Source organism: Mobula birostris, chromosome 6, assembly GCF_030028105.1.
Source record: "Mobula birostris isolate sMobBir1 chromosome 6, sMobBir1.hap1, whole genome shotgun sequence".
Classification (NCBI taxonomy): domain Eukaryota; kingdom Metazoa; phylum Chordata; class Chondrichthyes; order Myliobatiformes; family Myliobatidae; genus Mobula; species Mobula birostris.
Genome location: NC_092375.1, coordinates 188,918,472 through 188,945,530, shown reverse-complemented (window position 1 = coordinate 188,945,530; position 27,059 = coordinate 188,918,472). Strand labels below are relative to the sequence as shown.

The window sequence follows — 27,059 nt, the reverse complement described above, 5'->3', positions numbered from 1 at the left end:
CCTGAGTTACTAGACATTTCCAGCATTTTCTACTTCTAGATTTCATGCATTTATTATTTTATGCTTAATTCTCTACATCTGCATTTTCATCGTCTGTTTAAAACCTTTACTTAAATCTCAGGTTTAAAATTTGAAATCAACTTTGTATCATTTGCCAATGGTTCTGTGCTCTGCATGAACAAGTAGCTTCTCAAACAATTGTGACAGACTTGCTTTAAATTTCAGACTATATCCCTTGTTCGAGATTCCATAACCAGCAGAAATTTTTTCATCTAACCCAATGGTTCCCAAACTGGGGTCCACAGAGCTCTTGTTTAATGGTATTGATCCATGGCCTGAAAAAAGGTTGGGAACCCCTGATCAAACCAATCAATTTCACGTAATATCTTGGAAATTTTCAATCAGATCAACACTTAACATTCTAAATTCTTGAAGTTCAAACCATAGTTTCTTGAAAGTAGCAACACAGGTAGATATAACATTGTATCATTTTTAATGCATGCATTTCTAAATGACAATAAATGAGGACTGAGTGTCCTCATAATCTAATCTAATCTAATAATGGATAGAAAGATACATAAGAAACTGATAATCATTAGTTAGGGCATTGGAAACTAATGTAGGATGTCACGCTCCAAGATAATAAGACCTTGGTCCACTTTAGCAGGAGTACCATGCATTTCTGATCACTATGGGGTGGAGACAAGTCTGTACCAAAGGAGGTGTAAGGTGTTCTTTCTCTCTGCTAGCCTGCAGGTCACCCTTGGGCAAGGTGTACCACCTGCTTAGTCCCCCTGATCAGAGTCACTGAAGCCAAGGGAGCAGGTGGTGGACGGTTGAATGAGCTGGTGGTGCATCTCACAAGTCCTGGCTATGTGACCACTGATGTCAGGCAGACAATCTCTGAAGAGTATTGATAGTGGCTGGGGACACCCTACTTGTAAAGACACTACCCAGAAGAAAGCAATCGCAAACGACTTTTGTAGAAAAGGTTACCCATAAGAATCGTGGTCATGGAAAGAATGGACAAACAACGAAAAATGGATGGACAAATAATGAACAAACAAATGGTTTAGGAAGATGCAATTATATTGAGAAGCTACAGCAGTTGCAACATCAGAGTGTGTAACACCACACAACAGGATGTTGCCTTGGATTGAGAAATTCAGTTAAAGATGCAGAAGTAGGATTAGGGAAAAAGATTGAGAGGGAATATGAGGAGGATCTTCTTCACACAGTGTGTGGTATGTACCTGAATGCAATACTTAGAGGGTGTTTGAAGCTAGGTTGCTGCCAGCTTTACAGAGGTTTCTAGATGGGCATTTACAAATTTAGGCATAAAATATGGACCAAGTGGTGAGAAAGGAAATCAATATGGACGGGTGCCATCATGGCCAAGTTGATCAAAGTAACCTCTTTCCATGCTATACAATTTTAAATCAGAATAACTTTAATCATACTGCAAAATCTCACAATCTAAATGAGTTTTTTAATTAATTAGGTTTAGGTAGTTCTTACAAATGTCTTCAAAAATCCCATCCTGAAGTTAATCAGTTGAACATGCACAGAAGGATTTCCACGAAGTGAACATAATCTTCTGATGTATTTAATGGGATGGAACATGAATGTCATTTCAATTAGCCCGCAGAGGCACTCAGCACGTTATATGTTCAGATGGTGGGATGGTGTGATGGTGTGTGTGTGTGAGGGGGGGGGGGAAGAGTGCAGAGGGAAGTAAAGTGGTAACAATGGGATGGAACTGGTAGATCATACTCCATTTGGGGTTTTGACCACGATCTGGGACCAAAAGCTACTTTCAAACTATATGACAGATTGCTGGAATTCCTAAACTTTATTCCTCTTCAATCTGACCCAACAGAACTGTTTTGAAGGTATAGCCTCATTCCCAAAATACTGCCCTTTATCCCAAATGATTTCAAGCAGGATCATGGAGAATAAAGTATTCTTCAGTGTACACAGAGGGATGGATAAACTAACAATAATACTTTTAAATAAGAAGGCACAAGAGCACAACTCAAAGGCCAGGAAGAGAAATATTTTTAGATAGATAGATATACTTTATTAATCCCGAGGGAAATTTGGTTTTGTTACAGGAAATACTTAGTAAAGGAAGGTGATCATCAGAATGAACTGACTCCTAAGGGTGTAACTGGGGCTAGAATGCTGAACTTCAGAAACAGATGTTCAATTTTTTTAAAAAACAGAAATGATAGTATTTCAGATGATAAAGTCAAACTGAATGTATTTTTAATCAAACTATATAAAATTAAAAAATGCTTTTGAAGCCCAACTATACTTACCTTCAGAATGGTGAGGCCTGCATCTTCAAATGCCTCGGTTCTTTTTTTAAATTCATCACTAGTAATTTTCATTGGTATTTTCTGGAAAACTGAACTAACCATTGGGCCCCAATTACTTGGTAAGTTCTTCAAGTAATCAACTCCCTGAACTAAGAAAAGGAATAAAAAAAGCTCTTTTGATAAATGTCACTGTATACTTGATAAAAAATATTACATGATTGTACAATTCTTCTGTTAACTTCCCAATAATGTCTGTAATTTGATGTACAGTGCCTATAAAAGGAAGTTTTCTTGTTATATTGTTTTACAACTATGGATTTAATTTGGCTTTTTTGACACTGATCGACAGTCTAAATTAATTACAAATATAAAATACAAAATAATTGATTGCATAAGTATTCACCCCCTTCAAGTCAGTATTTAGTAGTTGCACCTTTGGCAGCAATTACAGCCTTGAGTCTGTGTGGATAGGTCTCTATCAGCTTTGCACATCTGGACACTCCAATTTTTCCCCATTCTTCTTTACAAAATGCTCAAGCTCTGTCAGATTGCATGGGGATCGTGAGCAAGCAGCCCTTTTCAAGTCCAGCTACAAATTCAAATTCTCAATTGGATTCAGGTCTGGATTCTGCCTTGGCCACTTCAGAACATTAACTTTGTTGTTTTTAAGCCATTCCTGTGTAGCTTTGGCTTTATGCTTGGGGTCATTGTCTTGCTGGAAAACAAATCTTCTCCCAAGTCACAGTTCTCTTGCAGACTGCATCAGGTTTTCCTCCAGAATTTCCCTGTATTTTGCTGCATTCATTTTATCCTCTACTTTCACAAGCCTTCCAGGGCCTGCTGCAGTGAAGCATCCCCACAGCATGATGCAGCCACCAACATGCTTCATGGTAGGGATGGTGTGTTTTTGATGATGTCTGGTGTTTGGCTTACATTTAGTCTGATGGCCAAAAAAACTAAATTTTGGTTTCATCAGACCATAGAACCTTCTTCCAGCTGACTTCAGCGACTCCCACGTGCCTTTGAGCAAACTCTAGCTGAGATTTCATGTGAGTTTTTTGCAACAGTGGCTTTCCCTTTACAACTCCCCTATAAAGCTGCGACTGGTGAAGCACCCCATCAACAACTGTATACGCAGACACTCCCATCTCAGCCACTGAAGCTTGTATCTCCTCCAGAGTTGTCTCAGGTCTCTTGGTGACCTCCCTCAATAGTGCCCTTCTTGCACGGTCACTCAGTTTTTGAGGATGACCTGGTTCATGAAGATTTAAGGTGCCATAATTTCTGGATGATTGACTTAACTGTACTCCAAGGGACATTCAGTGACTTGGAAATCTTTTTGTATCCATCTCCCGGCATGTGCTTTTCAATAACCATTTTTACAAATTTACTTTGAGTGTTTTTTTGTCATCATGGTGTAGTTTTTGCCAGGATACTGACTCACCAGCAGTTGGACCTTCCAGATACAGGTGTATTTTTACTAGAACCAATTGAAACACTGTACACGGGTCTCCTAAAGCAGGTTTCCATTTAACTAATTATTTGACTTGGTTGCACCAGTGATGATTTGGTGTGTCACATTAAAAGGGGTGGGGAAGAGTGAATCTTATGCAATCAATTAGTTTGTGTTTTATATTTGTAATTAATTTTGATCACTTTGTAAAGACCTGTTTTCATTTCGACACAAAGGGTCTTTTTCTGTTGATCAGTGTCAAAAAGGCCAAATTAAATTCACTGTGATTCAATGTTGTAAAACAACAGAACATAAAAACGTCCGGGGGAGGGCGGAGTGAATACTTTGTATAGGCACTGTATTTGCACATAGAATCACATACATTGACAGTCTTCTTATGGGCAAGGTACAGGGGAGTGGTGTAACAGGGCATGCATTGCTGCGGCTTTTTAATACAAATAGACTGACAAACTAGAGCACTACGATAATCCAATACAGTTCAGTAAATGAAGCATGAAATAAGTTATCAGATAAACCTATAAGCTTGTTATTATAAGATATTGCAAGTTCTTAGTTTTTAGATATAGTTTACATGGGAGCACAGAGAAGCACACCATAGGGATGTACAAATCATAAACACACCCCATGTTATTCTGCATGAATTAGACCTGCTTAGAATATTGTATATTGTACATTTAGAACTTGTGGGCACGTGGCCAAGTGGTTAAGGCATTGGACTAGCGACCTGAAGGTCGTGAGTTCCAGCCCCAGCCGAGGCAACGGGTGTTGTGTCCTTGAGCAAGGCACTTGATCACACATTGCTCTGCGACGACACTGGTGCCAAGCTGCATGGTCCTAATGCCCTTGCAACACTGGTGGTGTGGAGAGGGGAGACTTGCAGCATGGGCAACTGCTGGTCTTCCATACAACCTTGCCCAGGCTTGCGCCCTGGAGAGTCAAGACTTTCCAGGCGCAGATCCATGGTCTTGCAAGTCATTTAGAACTACTAATTGTGTGGGTTACAGATCTAATTATGTACTATGCATGATTAATAAGGTCTAAATGTAACCTAACCTTAAGGCATAATAGAAAATGATCAAAAGTAAGAGGTTCAATTATTCAATAGTGGCTGTTTAAAAATGCGTCTATTGGCAGAAGAACATCAACCCAGTAAGGGAGGCCATATTAAAAACGTTTATTGTGTAGAAACATTTGAGCCAGCACCATGGATAAAAATGAAGTTGAACCAGACAGTGAGGTTAAAAAACTATAAGTCACCAGATGTACAAAATGTGGTAACCTGATGATGTTCAGATGGGTGGGGTCTTTCTGTCTTGGGCATGGTGATGAATAATGCAACTATCACAAACATTGAGTGGTTTGGGATGAAATATCAGTCCTTTTATAACAGTAGGTCAGCATCTGCAAAGCGCCAGTCATTTTCGGTCTCTAACTGTGTATAATATTTGGTATATTCTGTCAATTTGAGAGACTCCCAATACGGCTCCCCTTGCAAACTTAAACTGCCCTAAAAAAGGACTCATTATAACTATATCACTGCATTCCTAGTGGTGACTGAACCACAACAAAGTTTGTTTACTTATTTACTAGTCTACTTATTGCACTGTGTGATCACAGAGGAACAAAGTGACCACTAGAAAACCACTGGAAATACAATGTTTTTGCATGTGCATAGAATTGTTGGGAGGCCTCAAGGGGAGCATCTGATCAAACCCTCTAAGAGGAGCACAACCTTATTGTGCCTCAATGACCTGGAGAGTTATGTTGGCTGGAGTCAAGGCTTTATGCTTTGGCTCCTGGTAGGATCACCCATGCCAAACAGCTCAAAGGGTAGAGGACAGACAAGGAGTTGTTAACCCTGTCCTCCAGGTTCGGGGGGTTCAACAGGGTTAACAACCCTGACTAGTAAAACAAAACTGTTATAGAAACAGCAGTGAAGAATTCTTCTACATCTGAGTGCAACTATTCCTGAATCTCCACCCAGGACTTGCATGACTGACAGTAGTGAAAACCGAGAGGAGGCATCATCTTCATGTGCCTTGTCTTATGATGTGGGTATACACGGTCATGTATCTGTCTTTATTCTGAGAAATTCTAATAAGTTCTTCAAAATTTTTGCCTGCCTATCCCTTGATGCAAGTCATGAATATCATGCGCTGTTGACCGCAACTTTTTCTTCCATCAATCTTTCCCATCACTGCAAAATTTTCGAGCTTCTCTTTCCTTAGTACATGTCCCAGAAATTCCAGCTGCTGCTGTTTCTTGATTGATGATATCAGCTCTCTTCTTATTCTGGCTTTTAGCAACACTTCATTGGTTACTCTGTCCTTCAATGATATTTTCATCTTTCTTCTCAAATACCACATTCCTGCAACTTTGAGTCTTCCCTCACTTTGCTTTGATATTGTCCAGCATTCGTTTCCATGTTAGTGTGGAACGAACAAGGCACTGCAACACTCTGAGTTTCGTACCCAGAGAAATTGATTCTTTAGTAGCTTGCTCAAATGCTTGAACGTGCATTTAGCAATCCCAATCCTTCTAATTTCAACACCAGCCCTACCGTCAGATGTTATCATGCTCCCTAAGTAATCGAACTTCTATGTTTGTTTAATTGTTTTGTTGCCCACTTTCAGTTCGCAATTCTGTATTTTATTCCTCTTTGTGACAACCACACATTCAGTCTTCTTGAAGTTGATGCTCAATTCTCTCTTTGCACTTTCTTCGACAATTTTATCTAGTATTTCTTGGAGCTTCCGTTTAGAAGTAGATATTAGCAAGGTGTCATCTGTGTCATCAATATTTTCACACAATTTTTCAATAAGTAATCATCCTGCCTGGATTACTTTTGGTCATTGCAAATGGAGATGAGGAAGAGAATGATTTTGACAATAAAAGGATCTTACAAAAACTAGCTCGGATGACAGTTGGACATATTATTGAAATGGTATTAACACACCACCAAAAAGAAAATGAAAAAAAATGAGAAAAACTTGTGGTGTATTACACATCTGCCAGAGATGTCAATTACCACCAGCCAATTCACGTTTTTAGCATTTTCTGGTTTCATTTCAGATTTCCAGCATCTGCAGGTATTTTGGCTTTCATTTTCTGCTAGAGGTCTTCATTGCAATTTGATCTACCTAAAGAGTGTGTTGAACAGTACGCTCATAAGACCATAAGGGCAGAATTAGGCCATTCGGTCCATCACAACTGCTCCACCATTCCATCAACCCACTCAGTCCCATTCTCCTGCCCTCTCTCTGTAATATTTGATGCCCTTACCAGCCAGGAACCTATCAACCTCCACTTTAAGTATACAGTGGCATGCAAAAGTTTGGGCACCCTGGTGAAAATTTCTGTTACTGTGAATAGCTAAGCGAGGAAAAGATTACCTGATTTCCAAAAGGCATAAGTTAAAGATGACACATTTCTTTAATATTTTAAGCAAGAGTACTTTTTTTATTTCCATCTTTTACAGTTTCAAAATAACAAAAAAGGAAAAGGGCCCGAAGCAAAAGTTTGGGCACCCTGCATGGTCAGTACTTAGTAACACCCCCTTTGGCAAGTATCACAGCTTGTAACTGCTTTCTGTAGCCAGCTAAGGGTCTTTCAATTCTTGTTTGGGGGATTTTCGCCCATTCTTCCTTGCAAAAGGCTTCTAGTTCTGCGAGATTCTTGGGCCGTCTTGCATGCACTATTCTTTTGAGGTCTATCCACAGATTCTCGATGATGTTTAGGTCGGGGGACTGTGAGGGCGATTGGCAAAACCTTCAGCTTGTGCCTCTTGAGGTAGTCCATTGTGGATTTTGAGGTGTGTTTAGGATCATTATCCTGTTGTAGAAGCCATCCTCTTTTCATCTTCGGCTTTTTTACAGACGGTGTGATGTTTGCTTCCAGAATTTGCTGGTATTTAATTGAATTTATTCTTCCCTTTACCAGTGAAATGTTCCCTGTGCCAGTGGCTGCAACACAAGCCCAAAGCATGATCGATCCACCCCCGTGCTTAACAGTTGGAGAGGGGTTCTTTTCATGAAATTCTGCACCCTTTTTTCTCCAAACATACCTTTGCTCATTGTGGCCAAAAGGTTCTATTTTAACTTCATCAGTCCACAGGACTTGTTTCCAAAATGCATTAGGCTTGTTTAGATGTTCCTTTGCAAACTTCTGACGCTGAATTTTGTGGTGAGGATGCAGGAAAGGTTTTCTTCTACTGACTCTTCCATGAAGGTCATATTTGTGCAGGTGTCGCTGCACAGTAGAACAGTGCACCACCACTCCAGAGTCTGCTAAAACTTCCTGAAGGTCTTTCGCAGTCAAACGGGGGTTTTGATTTGCCTTTCTAGCAATCCTACGAGCAGTTCTCTCGGAAAGTTTTCTTGGTCTTCCAGACCTCAACTTGCCCTCCACCGTTCCTGTTAACAGCCATTTCTTAATTACATTACAAACTGAGGAAACGTCTACCTGAAAATGCTTTGCTATCTTCTTATAGCCTTCTCCTGCTTTCTGGGCATCATTTATTTTAATGTTCAGAGTGCTAGGCAGCTGCTTAAAGGAGCCCATGGCTGCTAATTGTTCGGACAAGGTTTGCGGAGTCAGGGTATTTATAAAGCTTTGAAATTTGCATCTCCTGGCCTTTCCTAACGATGATTGTGAACAAGCCATAGCCCTAACAAGCTAATTAAGGTCTGAGACCTTGGTAAAAGTTATCTGAGAGCTCAAATCTCTTGGTGTGCCCAAACTTTTGCATGGTGCTCCTTTCCTTTTTTTTCACTCTAAAATTATGCAAACCAAAAATAATACAGTAATCTAAAAATGTTGAAAAGAATGTTTCATCTTTACCTTTATGACTTTTGGAGATCAGTTCATCTTCTACTCACTTAACTATTCACAGTAACAGAAATTTTGACCAGGGGTGCCCAAACGTTTGCATGCCACTGTACCTAACAATTTGACCTCCACAGACACCATAGCAATGAATTTCACAGATTAACCACCTTCTGGCTAAAAAAATATTCTCATCTGTGTTCTAAAGGAATGTCCCTCTATTCTGAGGCTATGACTGCTGATCCTAGACTCCTCCATGACAGAAAATACCCTCTCCAAATCCACTCTGTCTGGGCCTTTCAATATTCAATAGTTCTCAATGAGATCCCCCCTCTTTCTTCTAAACCCCAGTGAGTACTGGTCAAGAGCCATCAAATGCTCCTCATACATAAACCCTTTAATTTGTGGAATCATGCTTGTGACCCTCCTCCTCTGGACCGTTTCCAATGCCAACACCATCGTCCTTTATAAGAGGCCCAAAACCGCTCACAATACTCCAAATGCAGTCTGACCAATGCCTTATAAACCCTCAGCATTACATCCTTGCTTTTATATTCTAGTCCTCTTGAAATGAATGCTAATATTGCATTTCCCTTCCTTACCACCGGCACACCCTGCAAGATAACCTTTAGGGAATCCAGCATGAGGGCAGCTAAGTCCCTTTGCACCCCAGATTTCTGAATTTTCTCCCCATTTAGAAAATGGTGTATGCTTTTATTCCTACCAAAGTGTATGACCATACACTTCCCAACGGTGTATTCCATCTACCACTTCTTGGGCCATTCCCTTAAAATGTCTAAATTCTTCTGCAGATTCTCTGCTTCCTCAACACTTCATGAGTTTGGAAATTCTTTTCAACAAGGATGATCGATGTGCAGAAATGCACCAGTTATTCTCAAGTCAAATAATAAGCTTCACTCAGCACTATTGGCACATGACGAGAAGAAAATTAGCCACTGTCATATACTTCAGTTTACAACCAGTGGAAGTTCAACTCTTTAGTTTTCGATCTGTTATGCTATACTATCATGTTAAGAACAATTGTGCCATTTTATATGACACATTGTTCTTGATATGATAGAATATACCGTGTATGATATAATAGTATAGATAATAGACAATCGACAATAGGTGCAGGAGTAGGCTATTCAGCCCTTCGAGCCAGCACCGCCATTCACTGTGATCATAGCTGATCATCCACAATCAGTACCCTTTTCCTGCCTTCTCCCAATATCCCTTCACTCTGCTATCTTTATGAGCTCTATCTAACTCTTTTTTGAAAGAATCCAGAGAATTGGCCTCCACTGCCTTCTGAGGCAGAGTATTCCACAGAACCACAACCCTCTGTGTGAAAAGGTTTTTCCTCAACTCTGTTCTAAATTGTCTACCCCTTATTCTTAAACTGTGGCCTCTGGTTCTGGACTCCCCCAACATCGGGAACATGTTTCCTGCCTCCAGCGTGTCCAATCCCTTAATAATCTTATATGTTTCAAATAGATCCCCTCTCATCCTTCTAAAATTCCAGTGTATACAACCCCACTGGCTCCAATCTTTCAACATATGACAGTCCCGCCATCCTGGGAATTAACCTTGTGAACCTACGCTGCACTCCCTCAATAGCTAGAATGTCCTTCCTCAAATTTGGAGACCAAAACTATATACAATATTCCAGGTGTGGTCTCACCAGGGCCCTGTACAACTGCAGAAGGACCTCTTTGCTCCTATACTCAATTCCCCTTGTTATGAAGGCCAGCATGCCATTAGCTTTCTTCACTGCCTGTTGTACCTGCATGCTTGCTTTCAGTGACTGATGTACAAGAACACCTAGATCTCGTTGTACTTCCCCTTCTCCTAACTTCATTTAGATAATAATCTGCCTTCCTGTTCTTGCCACCAAAGTGGATAACCTCACATTTATCCACATTAATCTGCATCTGCCATGCATCTGCCCACTCACCCAACTTGTCCAAGTCACCCTGCATTCTCATAACATCCTCCTCACATTTCATACTGCCACCCAGCTGCAAATTTGCTAATGTTACTTTTAATCCCAAATATCTAATAACAAACCGCTGCAAGTATTGTAAAAATCGGTGCCTTAATGGTTAGCTTAAAAGTAGCTGATCATAGGAAAAAAAAACAGAGGTAATGGAGCGAGTCAAGAACACGACTTCACTCCATGAGCTCTACCGGAAGTCTCAACTTTTAATCCCTTCATCTAAATCATTAGTATATATTGTAAATAGGTGCAGTCCCAGCTATAAAACATCCAAAATTAGGCATATTCAAGAGGTAATTTTTAACCACATAATCTGCTTTTAAATCTATATTTAAACTTAGGAAGCTCCATTTATGGTTGCATCTAAAGGCTACTAGTCACTGGCAGCCAACCAGAAAAAGCCCCTTTGTTTTGCCTTCTGTCAATCAGCCAATCTTCGACTCATGCTAGTATCTTTCCAGTAATTCCACGGGCCCTTGTATTGTTCAGCAGCCTCATGTGTGGCACCTTGTCAAAGGACTTCAGAAAATCCAAGTAATCAACATGCATTTTTGTCTATCCTGCCTGTTATTTCCTCTAAGAATTCTAACAGGCTAATTTGTCAGGCAAGATTTCACGTACCCTGAAACCTCATCCTTAACAATGGACTCTAACATCTTGCCAACTGCTGAAGTCAGGAGAACTGTTCTATAAATTCCTTTCTTCTGCTTCCCTCCCTTCTTAAAGAGTGGAGTGACATTTGAAAATGTCCATTCCTCGGGAACCATTCCAGAATCTAATAATTCTTGAAAGATCACTACTATTGCTTCCACAGTCTCTTCAGCCATCTCTTTCAAAACCCTCAAGTTTAGGCCATCTGGTGCAGGTGACTTATCTACATACCTTAAGATTTTTCAGCTTCCCAAACGCCTTCTCCTTAGTAACAGCACCCACACTCACTTCTGCACCCCCGGCCCCCTGCCAACACTCCTGAATTTCTGGCAAGCTGCTGGTGTCTTCCACAGTGAGGACTGCTATAAAATACTTATTCAGTTCATCCACCATTGTTTTGTTCTCCATTACCTCTCCAGCATAATTTTCCAGCAGTCCAATGTTCACTCTTGCTTCTCTTTTACTCAAAAAATCTTTTGGTATCCTCTTTTATATTATCAGCTATCTTACCTTCATATTTCATCTTTTCTCTCATTGTTTTTATAGTTGCCCATTGTTTTTTAAAAGCTTTCCGATCCTCTTGCTTTCCACTAATTTTTCCTGTATTATATGCTCTCTCTCTTTTGTTTTCTGACTTCCTTTGACTTTAATTTCCCTTGTCAGCCATGGTTGCCTCATTCTCCCTTTGAAATACTTCTTCATCTTTGAGATGAAGCAATCTTTCATCTTCCAAATTACTCCCAGAAACTCCAGTAGTTGGTGCTTAACCATCATCTCTGTGAGTGAACTCTTCCAATCAACTTTGGACAGCTCCTCCCTCATGTCTCTGTAGTTACCTTTGCTCAACTGTAATACCGACACATTCGATTTTAACTTCGTCTCAAACTGCAGAGTGAATTCTATCATATTATAATCACTGTTTCCTGAGAGTTCCTTAATTTTATACTAGCTAAACAAATCTGGCTTATTGCACACCAGCCAATCCAGAATTGCCTTTTCTCTAGTGGATTTGACCAGAAGCTTCTTTAAAAAGCTTATCTCATAGGCATCCCACCAATTCCTTCTCTTGGGATCCAGCACCAAACTGATTTTTCCAATCTACTTGCAAACTTAAATCCCACCCCCCCCCCCCCCGATTATCGCATGTAGCCCTTTTTACATGTATTTCCATCTCCCGCTGTAATTTGGAACTGAAATCCTGGCTACCGTTTGCCCGCCTTTATATAACTCCCATCAGGGTCTTTTTACCCTTGCAATTTCTCAACTCTATCCACATGGATTCTACATCTTCTGATCCAATGTCACTTATTTTAAAGGATTTAATTCATTTCATTACCAGAAAGCCACCCATCCCTCTGCCCACCTGCCTGTCATTTTGATACGAAGTTTTCACTTGGATGTTAAGCTCCCAGCCGTGATCTTCCGTCAACAGCAACATCATGCCTGCCAATTTCTAACTGGCTACAACATTATCTACCTTATCTTGTTTACTGTGTGCAATCACGTGGAACACCTTCAGTCCTGCATCAATTTTGTCTGCATGTTGCCCAATGTTAAATTCTTATCCCCTTCCAAACTTTTTATCTTATTCTTTATTCTGGAGACTTCAATAATCTCTCCTGCACTCTCCTTCCCTTTTACTTTATCAATATTTTTCTAAGTTGTTGATCGCACCCACTCCTACTATTTAACTTAACAGTCTATCCACAGCCCTGTTTATGTGATTTGTTAAGATACGGGCTCAGTATGGTCCAGGTGGAACCCATTCTATCAGAACAGCTCCCTTCTTCTGCAATACTCCAGCAACTGGTGCTGGAGTAACCATCATCTCTGCAAGTGAACTCTTCCAATGAACTTTGGACAGCTCCTCCATTGCCCATGTCCTATGAATTCAAACCCACTTCTCCTACACCAATCCTTGAGCCATGAATTTAGGTCTCTGATCTTATTAATCTGGTGGCAATTTGCATGTGGCTCAGGTAACAATCCAGAAATTATTAGCTTTTTGGCTCTGTGTTTTAATTTAGGCCATAGTTGCTCAAATTCCTTCAGCAGAACCTCTTTCTGTATTCTTCCTACATCATTGGTACTAACACAGACCACGACAACTGGATCTTTCTCCTCTCAATCCCATGTAGAGACAGAAACAAAAGTTTATACATAGGAATTCCAACAGAACATCAGTGACTCGGCCAAGCAACACCGCAAGACAAATCATTCTCAAAACACAAGGACCCCATGAAAAGCGCTAATCAGCTTTAAATAGTTACAGTGTGTGGAAAACCCATGCCAGTCAGAATAAACTTGACAACATTAAACAGAAAGCTAAGGGTTTAACGGCCCTCATTAAGAGAACAATTAGCAAATACAGGTGCTCTCAAAACTTGTGAGTCCAGTGCTCACAGGCCCACAGGGCTCATGACAGTATCACTCAATGATCATATTAATTTGCATGAAGGCTTGTGCGTGAAACTAATAAAATGAAGTGATCTTTTTATCAAGTATGTTAAACAAGTTGTTAAATAGATGTTCGCACTTTGATGAGTAAAGGATCTAGTTTACTCACCGAGTCTTTCAACTTTAAATTGATCTCTTTGATCATTCAATCCTATAAGTCTTTGCAAATATATTGTCTGTTCAGTATTGTTCACCTTAATCATTAATAAAGTTTCATTATCTACAAAGGCCTTTTCTAGAAGGAAGTTTTCAGTGACATTATACTGATTTATCTCATCTTCTACTGAATAAATCCACTGTACTACAGACTGCAGCAGCCGAGTTTCTTTCAATTGTACCATATTCTCCTGCAGTTTGCAAAGTAAGAGTTCTATATGCAGTGCCACATACAGAATCTCAAAGTGAGGTCCACTTAGTTCAATGAATACATTCATTTCATTTATTGTCTCTTCCATCGTTATCTCTTCTCTGATCCCAAGGGCAGATAAGACTTTATGTTCATATTCCGAGAAATAAATGAGGTTTCTATTTTCTATGATGAGATAGCCTTGGTCAGATAGAATGGTACAATTGATCCAAGTCTGTGCACATTCTAGAAAAGGATAATCTTTACCACAAAGTTTAATGCTTCGTTCAGTCCTTCCTTCCTGTTCAAGAAAAGGCATTGAATCTATATAAAAAAAAAATCACGAAATGGTAAAGCTTATAATCAGGTTAAAATGGAAAAACATTTTTATTCTAAGACTTCTTAGTTTAACCTGGGTGATGGGGCCCCATCAGTAAGGACCCCATCACCCAGGACATGCCATCTTCTCATTGCTACCATCAGGAAGGCCCACACTCAATGATTCAGAAACAGCTTCTCTCCCTCTGCCATCTGATTTCTAAATGGACACTGAACTCATGAACACTAGACCTCCCTACTTTTTTTTATTTCTATTTTTTCACTACATATTTAATTCAACTAAAATTGCTAACTCTTCTACTTTTCCTACATACAGGACAGAATTTTATTACTGAGTAGCATTCAAATCATGTATACTTATTCAGAACAAAATAGTCAAGACTGGAGATCACCAGTCTTATCTGCTCTTCTTATCCCAAATACCTAGCTTCATAATTTCATGACACTTTCACTGGCCATCATCTTTCCATGACCATGAATGTTCTTGGCAATTTTTTCTACAGAAGTGGTTTGCCATTGCTTTCTTCTGGGGAGTGTCTTTACAACATGGGTGACCCCAGCCATTATCAATACTCTTCAGAGATTGTCTGCCAGAGGTCGCATGACTGATTTCTGATATGCACCATCCACCATCTGCTCCCACGACGTCACATGATGGTAATTGGTGGGATGGGAGGGTGCTACGCCAAAGTTCTACTCCTTGCCCAAAGGCTCAAGAAGGGATCGTACAGTCTGGCCAAGTGAAATAGGAATTGATATGGGAGGTGAGGGGAGTGATGAATTAAAAGTATTGTATATGAATGCACAGAGTATAAGAAATAAAGTGGATGGGCTTGAGGCACAGTGGAAATTGGTAAGTATGATGTTGTGGGAATAACAGAGACATGGCTTCAAGTGGACAGGGCCTGGGAAATGAATATTCAAGGTATACGTCCTATCGAAAGGACAGACTGATGGGCAGAGGGGGTGGGGTGGCTCTGTTGGTGAGGAATGATATTCAGTCCCTTGCGAGGGGGGACATTGAATCAGGAGACATAGAGTCAGTATGGATAGAACTGAGAAATTCTAAGGGTAGAAAGACCCTAATGGGAGTTATCTACAGGCGCCCAAACAGTAGTCTGGATGTAGGGTGTAAGTTGAATCAAGAGTTAAAATTGGCATGTCGCAAAGGTAATGCTACAGTTGTTATGGGGGATTTCAACACGCAGGTAGACTGGAGGAATCAGGTTGGTACTGGACCCCAAGAAAGGGAGTTTGTGGAGACCCTCCGAGATGGATTCTTAGAACAGCTTGTACTGGAGCCTACCAGAGAGAATGCAATTCTAGATCTGGTGTTGTGTAATGAACCGGATTTGATCAGGGACCTCGAGGTAAAGGAGCCATTAGGAGGTAGTGACCATAATATGATAAGCTTTAATCTACAATTTGAGAGGGAGAAGGGAAACTCGGAAGTGTCAGTATTACCGTTGAACAAAGGGAACTATGGTGCTATGAGGAAGGAGCTGGCCAAAGTTCAATGGAACAATACCCTAGCAGGGATGACAGTGGAACAGCAATGGCAAGTGTTTCTGGGAATAATGCGGAAGGTGCAGGATCAGTTCATTCCAAAGAGGAAGAAAGATCCTAAGGGGAGGCTGTGGTTGACAAGGGAAGTAATGGACAGTATAAAAATAAAAGAGAAGAAGTATAACATAGCAAAGATGAGTGGGAAGCCGGAGGATTGGGAAACTTTTAAAGAGCAACAGAAGGTAACTAAAAAGGCAATACGCGGAGAAAAAAATGAGGTACGAAGGTAAACTAGCCGAGAATATAAAGGAGGATAGTAAAAGCTTCTTTAAGTATGTGAAAAGGAAAAAAATAGTTAAGACCAAAATTGGGCCCTTGAAGACAGAAACGGGTAAATTTATTATGGGGAACAAGGAAATGGCAGACGAGTTGAACAGGTACTTTGGATCTGTCTTCACTAGGGAAGACACAAACAATCTCCCAGATATAATAGTGGCCAAAGGACCTAGGATAATGGATGAAATGAAGGAAATTTATATTAGGCAGGAAATGGTGTTGGACAGACTGTTGGGTCTGAAGGCTGATACATCCCTGGGACCTGATGGTCTGCATCTCAGGGTACTTAAGGAGGTGGCTTTAGAAATCGTGGACGCATTGGTAATCATTTTCCAATGTTCTATAGATTCAGTATCAGTTCCTGTGGATTGGAGGGTGGCTAATGTTGTCCCTCTCTTCAAGAAGGGAGGAAGAGAGAAAACAGGGAGTTAAAGACCAGTTAGCCTGACGTCAGTGGTGGGAAAGATGCTGGGGTCAATTATAAAAGATGAAATTATGACACATCTGGATAGCAGTAACAGGATCGGTCCGAGTCAGCATGGATTTACCAAGGGGAAATAGTGCTTGACTAATCTTCTGGAATTTTTTGAGGATGTAACTATGAAAATGGACAAGGGAGAGCCAGTGGATGTAGTGTACCTGGACTTTCAGAAAGCCTTTGATAAAGTCCCACATAGGAGATTAGTGGGCAAAATTAGGGCACATGGTATTGGGGGCAGAGTACTAACATGGATTGAAAATTGGCTGGCTGACAGAAAACAAAGAGTAGCGATTAACGGGTCCCTTTTGGAATGGCAGGCGGTGACCAGTGGGGTACCCTAGGGTTCAGTGCTGGGACTACAGCTGTTTACAATATATATTAATGATTTAGATGAGGGAATTAAAAGTAACATTAGCAAATTTGCCGATGACACAAAGCTGGGTGGCAGTGTGAAATGTGAGGAGGATGTTATGAGAATGCAGGGTGACTTGGACAGGCTGAGTGAGTGGGCAGATGCAGTTTAATGTGGATAAATGTGAGGTTATCCACTTTGGTGGCAAGAACAGGAAGGCAGATTATTATCTAAATGAAGTTAGGAGAAGGGGAAGTACAATGAGATCTAGGTGTTCTTGTGCATCAGTCACTGAAAGCAAGCATGCAGGTACAACAGGCAGTGAAGAAAGCTAATGGCATGCTGGCCTTCATAACAAGGGGAATTGAGTATAGGAGCAAAGAGGTCCTTCTGCAGTTGTACAGGGCCCTGGTGAGACCACACCTGGAATATTGTGTATAGTTTTGGTCTCCAAATTTGAGGAAGGACATTCTAGCTATTGAGGGAGTGGAGCGTAGGTTCACAAGGTTAATTCCCAGGATGGCGGGACTGTCATATGTTGAAAGATTGGAGCGACTGGGCTTGTATACACTGGAATTTAGAAGGCTGAGAGGGGATCTTATTGAAACATATAAGATTATTAAGGGATTGGACACGCTGGAGGCAGGAAGCATGTTCCCGCTGATGGGTGAGCCTAGAACCAGAGGCCACAGTTTAAGAATAAGGGGTAGGCCATTTAGAACGGAGTTGAGGAAAAATTTTTTCACCCAGAGAGTGGTGGATATATGGAATGCTCCTCCCCAGAAGGCCGTGGAGGCCAAGTCTCTGGATGTTTTTAAGAAAGAGATGGATAGAGCTCTTAAAGATAGCGGAACCAAAGGTTATGGGGATAAGGCAGGAACTGGATACTGATGGTGGTTGATCAGCCATGATCACAGTGAATGGTGGTGCTGGCTCGAAGGGCCGAATGGCCTACTCCTGCATAGCCTACTATGAATGGTCTATTGTCTATTGTCTATTGTCTATTGTAACCTGCAGGCGAGTGGAAGGAAGGAATGCCTTACAGCTCCTTTGGAAGAAATGTATCTCCACCCTGCCACCCAATTTATACTCAATGCCCTTTCCGATGAAGATGAACATGCCATAGACCATTTTCCTCATCTTGTCTACCATTTTCTATACTACCTGCTGCCTTTTCTTATTGGCTATCAAAGGAAATAAAAATTTGCTTCGCCACGTCTGTCTTTTGTTCAGAATGCAAACTGTATCCAATTCCTATATGAATATTTTTTCTTATTTTGTTAACTTACCAATTATTGATGGAAGTTTTGGACTTTCTTGAGATTGTTGCTTGTGTCTGGCAAATGTCTGCAGAAATGCCTAAACACATGGCATAGAACATAGAATCAGAATCACACTGGACCCCCTACAATTCACCTACCAACACAACTGGTCAACAGATGACACAATAGCCACAGCTCTACATACCGTCCTTACACATCTGGAGAAGAGGGATGCTTATGTGAGAATGTTGTTCTTGGACTACAGTTCAGCTCTTAACACCATAGTTCCTTCCAGGCTCGACAGGAAGCTCAGGGACCTTGGCCTTCACCCTGCCTTGTGTAACTGGATCCTGGACTTCCTGTCAGATTACCAGCAGGTGGTAAGAGTGGTCTCCCTCACCTCTGCCCCTCTGACCCTCAACACAGGTGCCCCACAGGGCTGTGTCCTAAGCCCCCTCATTTACTCTCTGTATACCCATAACTGTGTCACCACCTACAGCTCCAATCTGCTAATTAAATTCGCTGAAGATACTACACCGATTGGCCTAATCTCGAATAATAATGAGGCAGCCTACAGAGAAAAAGTCATCACCCTGATGCAGTGCTGTCAAGAAAATAACCTCTTCCTCAATGTCACAAAAACAAAGGAGCTGGTTGTGGACTACAGGAGGAATGGAGAGAGGCGAACCCCTATTGACACCAATCTATCCGGGGTTGAGAGGGTGAACAGCTTTAAGTTCCTTGGCATAAACATCTTCGAGGATCTCACGTGGTCTGTACATACCGGCTGTGTGGTAAACAAGGCACAACAGCACCTCTTTCACCTCAGACTGTTGAAGTTTGGTATGGGCCCCCAAATCCTATGGATTTTCTACAGGGGCACAGTTGATAACATTCTGACTGGCTGCATCACTGCCTGGTATGGGAACCATACTTCCCTCAATTACAAGACTCTGCAGAGAGTGGTGCGGACAGCCCAGCACATCTGTAGATGTGAACTTCCCACTATTCAGGACATTTACAAAGAGAGGTGGGTAAAAAGGTCCCAAAGGATCATTGGGGACCCAAGTCACCCCAACCACAAACTGTTCCAGCTGCTACCATCCAGGAAACGGTACCACATCATAAAAGCCAGGACCAACAGGCTCTGGGACAGCTTCTTCCACCAGGCCATCAGACTGATTAATTCATGCTGATACAATTGTATTTCTATGTTATACTGATTGTCCCTTTTAATATCTTATTTATTATAAATTATAAATTGCACATTGCACATTTAGATGAAGACGTAACAAATATTTTTACTCCTCATGTATATGATGGCTGTAAGTAATCGTCAATTCAATCAGGTTTAATATTGGCAAACAGCATGTCGTGAAGTTTATGAACTTTGTGGCAAAAGTACAATGCAATATATAATAAATATAGAAAAAACTGAATTACAGTAATTATATATTTGTATATTAAATAATTATTTTACAATAAGTAAGGCAAAAACAGAAATTTAAAAAGTAGTGAGGCAGTGTTCATGTGTTCAATGTCCATTTAGAAATTGGATGGCGGGGGAAAGAAACTTCTTTTTTCGTGTGGGTTCTTTCGGGTTTCTTTGTTTTGTGGCTGCCTTTTAGCAGATGAATCTCAAGCTTGTAAAATCTATACATTCTGATAATAGATGTACTTTGAACTCTAAATGTCCCTCAGGGCAATAAGAATTTGCTCCGTTTCACCATTCATTCTGGAACCGTGCAAGTTGCTTGCACGTAATTTAATTACAATCTACATTGTCTGTCAAATTGGAAACACGCTTGTTAAACACACATGTGGGAAGCATGCACAACACATTATTTGGCATCAAATTACGAAGTAAATTTTATCATCAGAGTACGTATATGTCACCACATACAACCCCTAAATTAATTTTCCTGTGGGCATACTCATCAATCTATAGAGTTGTAACTCTAACAGGATCAATGAAAGATCAACCAGAGTCCAGAAGACAACAAACTAATCAAAAGCAAATATAATTAAATGGCAATAAATAACAAGAACATGAAATAGCAAGATAAAGAGTCCTTCAGGTAAGATCAGTGTTTGTGGGAGCATTTCAGTGGATGGGGAAGTGAGTGTAGGTATCCTCTTTTGTTCAAGAACCTGATGATTGAGGGGTAGTAACTGTTCTTGAATCTGCTGGTGATATTTCTAAATATATAAATTCAATTACAAACCTCGAAGTGAAATAAACAAAAGCTTGAGCTTTGTAGTGTGAGTGTTAGCAATTATAGAAATTAATAATATGAAACATATTATCAGATTTGCTTAATACTACATTACCTCATAAATTTCAGTTTCTTCTGGATGAAGCACAAAATAAACAGTAGTAAGTTTGCTTTGTTTGTTCAATTCTATGAAGTTCATCAATATTTCAGTGAAAAGTTTAGCCATCTTCCTTGGGTGAAGCGATAATTTAGTATCGGTTGTTACAGGAACTGCAATTGAACAAACTTCATCTTCTTCCGCAAGCTCCAAGCATCTACAAATAACCGTCTTTAAAAACTTTAAAGAAAAAAAAGTATCTCAGTACAAAAACATTAAATAAAATGATAAATTTATGGTTAAAATATACCATGACAACATTTTACCTTTTCAGATTCGAGATTTGAATTTGGAGAAAACACAACATGGTACACATACTTGCAATTCAAAAGAAATCCTGATGTTTTTAACACTTCTCCTAAAGGCAATAATTCCATTTTTGTAATTCTACGAAGCTCCTTTTGAAGCTCAGGGCCAGCTTTTTCTCCAATAGCCTTAGAAACTCTGATCACATCCAGGTTTAGATCCCTTGAAATGGCATTCACAATCACATCAGTCTGTTTTAAGGCAAAATGATTCAAGAAGTCATCTCTTTAATCTCTTCAGATTCTTGATACTAACTAGATCATCTTCCTATAAACACTCTAAAATATTTAAATAAAAACAACTAGAACTTATTACCCAAATGTAATTGCAGTTAGATCTCCCACAAGAGTCTGAGAAACAGAAGCATTATGGAACTAATTCAAGTATCTTGCAGTAATCGTTCTTCCTTATCCTTATTGACCATCGCTGAAGCTGTCAGCGCAGGAGTTGAGTGGGCGAAGCGGTCCCGACCCTCCAAGCAGACCATTGCCTTTGTCAGAGCTGGGGAGCAGCCAATACCTGCCAAAAGGACATCTGCAGGCATTCTGACCTCTTCAAGGGATTGGCAGCCGTTGGTGGACCTCGAAGGGCAGCTGAAGTTCCCCAACCATATCGCAGCCACCACCCTGCGACCAGACATTGTCCTAGTGTCTGAGTCTACTAGGCAAGTGGTGCTGCTGGAGCTGACAGTCCCATGGGAAGATAGCTTGGAGGAGGCCTTTGAAAGGAAGCTCTCCAAGTACGCAGGACTGGTCAGCAACTGTCAGCAGGCTGGATGGAGAGCGAGGTGTCTCCCAGTGGAGGTTGGTTGTAGGGGATTCGTAGCCCATTCTTTAGTTAGAGCCTTCAGCATTTTGGGCATCGAGGGAGAGAGGAAGAGGAGAGCCATCCGCAGTACCACCGATGCGGCAGAGAGGGCCTCAAGATGGCTGTGGCTCAAAAGAGGGCAGCCATGGAGTCATAAGTAGCTAGCCATCTGGACACAAGCTGGGGTCTGATCAGCCCCGGCTGGGTCACCTGGAGGAGGTTGTATGATGTTGAAAGACCCGAAACACCTGATGATTCCAGGAATATCACTGAAGATGTGTACAGAAGCATCAATAGATGTATGTACACAGCATAACCCTCATTGTTCCCTGTGTAAGTAACTTGGTACATACCCTTGAAGGGCAAAGCCAGCTAATTATCAGGTATCAGCTGATGTGCTGTTATCAGGGTGCATATCCCAAAACTACAGCATCTATCTCCTAGAAGGCATGGACAGCAGGTGCATAGGAACAGCAGAATCCCCTCCAAATCACATCATCTGAAGTGAAAATATGTTATTAGTCCTTTATCAGGATGCTGGGGTGGAGATACGTCTCTACCAAAGGAGGTGTAAAGTGTTCCTTCCCTCTGCTAGCCTGCAGGTCACCTTTGGGCAAGGTGTAGCATCTGCTTAGCCCCCCAGATCGGGGTCACGTGAAGCCATGGAAGCAGGTGGTGGATGGTTGTATCAGCAGCCGGTGCAGATCACAAGTCCTCATTATGCGACCACTGATGCCAGGCAGACAATCTCCGAAGAGTATTGATAATGTCTTGGGTCACCCGTCTTGGAAAGACACTGCCCAGAAGGTGGCAATGGCAAACCACTTCTGCAGAAAAATTATGGCTGTAGACCATGGTCATATGACTTGGTGCATAAAGATGATGATTCCTTTATGATTGCCAATTTAAAATCATGAATTGTTTTTTCCACAGAAGCTCGCTGAGTGTAATTTTGCAGCTTTTTAAAATGGTGGCTCTATGGCAGCTACAAAAGAATGGGCAATTACTACAAGTGTAGGAGCCATGCATCTGTTTTCTTTCTGCATTGTATTCTGTGGTGCACATTGATAACATTTATTATGGTAACTAGTCACGTGAGGGGGGACATTGTAAAAGCAAAGGGAATAAGTCATATATTCGTGCTTTGTTCGTCACAGTTTGGTTCCAGGAACCGCAAGGTGTCATATCTTTTGTTGACCGCTTAATTACATTACATTGCATAGTTTTGTTCATTGCTAATAAAGGATCAAATACAGTTCTTCAACTTTGTGGAACATTATTATTGGATTGATCGGGGGGCACACCATACAAAGATAACTACCCATGTAGTCACCAACAGCAGCACTAGTTTGTTAGAAAAAATGCTACTACTAGCTCTGTAAGTCTTGGACATATTATGACAAAGAATATAATAAAGTAATGAGTTTACTTATGCCATACAAATGCAGGTCGCTATTTTACTTCAGGTATTTACTTGCAACCAGTGCATCTACATTCTCTAACTTGGAAAGCAGGGCAGTTCAGCACACACTTCCTGCTTGACATCATCATCACCATCATTATGTGCCATATCATATGACATGGGTGGTCATTGTCTTTTACCATGATTGTTCTTGGCAATTTTTTCCGCAGAAGTGGTTTACCATTGCCCTCTTCTGAGCAGTGTCTTTACAAGAGAGGTGACCCCAGGCATTATCAATACTCTTCAGAGATTGTCTGCTGGCATCAGGGATCACATAAGGAGGACTTGTGAGATGCACCAGCTACTCAAACGACCATCCACCACCTGCTCCCATGGCTTCATGTGATCCTGATCTCGGGGCTAAGCAGGTGCTACACCTTGCCCAAGGGTGACCTGCAAGCAAGCAGAGAGAAGGAGCACCTTATACCTCCTTTAGTAGAGACATATCTCCATCCCACCACTCAGCTTGACATAGTATGCTCTCAATAAACACAAAGCCATCTGGAAAATAGGTATTTCATGTCCTCAATTCTGCGCCATCATACCACTGTGCCAGATAACTTTTCTTAGAATTGTAAGTCCAATCCTGGTTAACAAAATTCATTAGCTTAGAGAAACCAGGTGAAGAACACCAGCTCACAGCACAGCTCACTACTCTGAAATTAGGAATAATTAGGAATAATAACCAGCTACAAGAGGATCCGCCGGGTGAAAGTGAACAATAATAAACTCACAGAACTCAATCCTTCTACATCAACTACCTATCATACAACTTGTATAATAGCCTTGTTCATATGTAAATGAGGTTTTAATTTCTAAAATGAATTCTTAAAGTTTCTACCAGCTGTACTCATCTTTGTAATAGGAAATTATTTTCATGACTCATTGCAGGTTTAGTAGTTTGTTTGTTTCTAACTTGTTCACATATACAGGTTAATTATTCCCAATGGATTCCATAGTATGAATGGGCTTTGTACATGGAAGCTGTCCAGCCCCTGAGATAACTGCAGATCCTATTAACTCCATGTCACATACTTGCACAAAGTTCTAACTTACAACTTCAAAAGTAAAAATATGCCTTAATATAACTGGGAAGTATCTTCCTGGGCCACAAAAATTTAATGTTATGTGAGAATGTTTACAATTAATAACCTAGGGGGGACTTCCGGGTCATCAAGGGAATGGCAGCGTAAGGAAAAGGTCTCTCGACAAAAAAGAAGGTAAACTGCCCCAAAATCGAATTTAGACAAATACTTAATATTGCATAACTATATTAATAAAAGGGGCGCGGATGATGTCTAAGAACAAGATTAAAAAGTCCGCTCCGAAGGCTGATAAACATAAAGAGACGCAGCAAGGCGATGGGCCTAGCTCCCCCACGGCAAGCCAGGACGGAGATAATGAGGGGGAATCGGTGACTCTGTCTTTGATTCTCGGAGAGATTCGCGAGTTCCGACAAGATAACAGCAAACAACTGGAAAATATTAAAGGAGAAATAGTAAAAACTAACTCGCGGATAGATGAAGCCAAAGCGAGGATTGTTGGAATTGAAGGGAAGCTACAAAACGCCGAGGAAAGATTGCTGAAATGCTGAAGCTGCAAGAGCAGCTCCAGTGGAAACTAATAGATCAAGAAGGCCGCTCAAGAAGGGAAAATGTGAGGATTTACAGAGTTCCCGAAGGAACCGAAGGTAAACCCGGATTGATGATTCCCTTCGTGGAGAAGCTGCTTAGAGAGAACCTTGATATACCAGCCGCAAAAGACCTACAGATAGAAAGAGCTCACCGCGCGTTGGCACCACAGACCCCGGCAGGCGCCCAGCCCAGATCGATTCTGGTCAGATTTCTCAGTTACAGAACGAAGGAAGAGGTGCTTAAAAGGGCATGGCAAAATAAAGGTTTCATGTGGAACAACTGCAAAATCAGTTTAGACCACGACTACGCACCGGGCATTCTTGCCAGACAGAAGGAATATACGGAAACACAAGAGTCCTGAAGGAAAACAACATCACATTCCAGACCCTGTATCCAGCTCGGCTGAGAGTCTTTTACAACGAAGGGATAAAAACTTACGCTACGGTGGAGGAGGCAACGTCGGACCTGGCGGACCAGGGACTACCTATTAAAGTTATCACCCAACCGGAGTCGCTACTGGAGAGGATTCGGCAGAAGTCGAACCAGAGTGTCAAACTACAAGGAAAAGCTGCAAATATTCAGACGCGAATGTACAAAGAATACAGATTAATTAAGAGAAATGACTGAAAAGAGTAAATCGGACTTAAAGGTAAAATGAAAACTGGTAACTGAAAATAAACTAGGCGGAATAACTTGAATGATAGCAATTTGGTCGAGACATAAATAGGAGAAAATTCTCTATGATTATTCAAACTGCGGAGGGCCCTCTAACACAGGGTGAAGATAGAGGTTATCCCTCTGAACTGAGGCGGGTCGGTGCTCAGGCTTCACTGTGGGAAGTCGGGAAAAATTTTCAAATGTTACACATTCAAAAATGTCTAGGGTGTGGTTATATGTCCTGGTTTACTGTTGAGAAGGGATTGCTTACTGTTTGGTTAGAAAAGGAGAGTGTTTTTTTTCTCTACTAGAGAAAAATGCAAACTGAATTGGTAAAAATAATTTCCTATAATGTCAGTGGGGTTTTGAATCCAATTAAAAGAAATAAGATTATGTCTAAATTGAAAAAAGAGAGGGCACAAATAGCTTTCCTCCAGGAAACACATATGAGCCAATCTGAACATGGAAAATTAAAAAGAATGGGCCTTAAGCATGTATTTTATTCATCATATAAATTGAGTCACAAAAGAGGGGTAGCTACTTTAATATCAAGTACTCTTAATTATGAACATATTTCAGAGACTAAAGACAAAGAAGGACAGTTTGTAAAAATCACAGGAAGAATAGAAGGTACAGAAATAACATTGCTGAATGTTTATGCTCCTCCTGGTTGTGAATGGTCATTTTATAGACACATTTTTGACCTAGTGGTCAGTTCTCAAGGGGTAGTAATTTGTGGAGGGGATTTTAATATTAGATTAAATCCTATATTAGATTCTTCAAGAATAGTTACTCAGAATAAACCTCTGACTCGGAAAATGAATTTATTGATGGAGGAGTTGGGAATTATAGATGTGTGGAGGGAATTACACCCCACTAGTAAAGATTATACACATTACTCTTTCCCTCATTCAGCCTATTCAAGGATAGACTATTTCTTTATCTTTAATACAGATAGACTCAGGATAAAAAACCGTAATATTGAAACAATTGATCTGTCGGATCATAGCCCAGTCTCTATGTCTCTAATCCTGGAAAGGAAAATGAGGAAAACACTATGGCGGCTAAACTCACATATACTCAATAACCCAAAAGTAATGGAGAGATTGAGGGGAGAAATCAAAGAATACCTAGACCTTAATGACATGGGAGAAACATCACCAGTGATCTTATGGGATACATTGAAAGCTGTACTGAGAGGGAAAATTATTTCCATTACCACTCACATGAAAAAAATCAATGCACAAAAATTAGCAGACCTTCAAGGAAAATTAAAACAACTTCAAGTTGTAGATAGCAACAAAAGAAATTCAAATCGAAAACACGAAATTAGGAAATTGCAAAGTGAAATTGACGATATTTATACGTTGGAAACTCAAAGAAATTTTCTTTACCTGAGACAAAAGAATTATGAAGTAGGAGGTAAATCAGCTAGATTATTAGCATATAAATTACGAAAACAACAAGCAGAC

The 27,059-nt window shown here is 40.7% G+C and overlaps 1 protein-coding gene across 1 annotated transcript in view; it reads right to left on the bottom strand.

Annotated features, from left to right (window-relative positions):
- The window catches only part of parp9 (poly(ADP-ribose) polymerase family member 9), a 73,428-nt gene that overhangs the window by 5,079 nt on the left and 41,290 nt on the right, over positions 1-27,059 (bottom strand). Inside the window, exons 5-9 of the mRNA XM_072262104.1 lie at positions 20,988-21,218; positions 20,680-20,901; positions 18,376-18,445; positions 13,836-14,396; positions 2,322-2,470 (exon numbers count right to left, since the gene is read on the bottom strand). Of these exons, the coding sequence (XP_072118205.1) occupies positions 2,322-2,470; positions 13,836-14,396; positions 18,376-18,445; positions 20,680-20,901; positions 20,988-21,218 (1,233 nt within the window). The remainder of the gene's footprint in view (positions 1-2,321; positions 2,471-13,835; positions 14,397-18,375; positions 18,446-20,679; positions 20,902-20,987; positions 21,219-27,059) is intronic.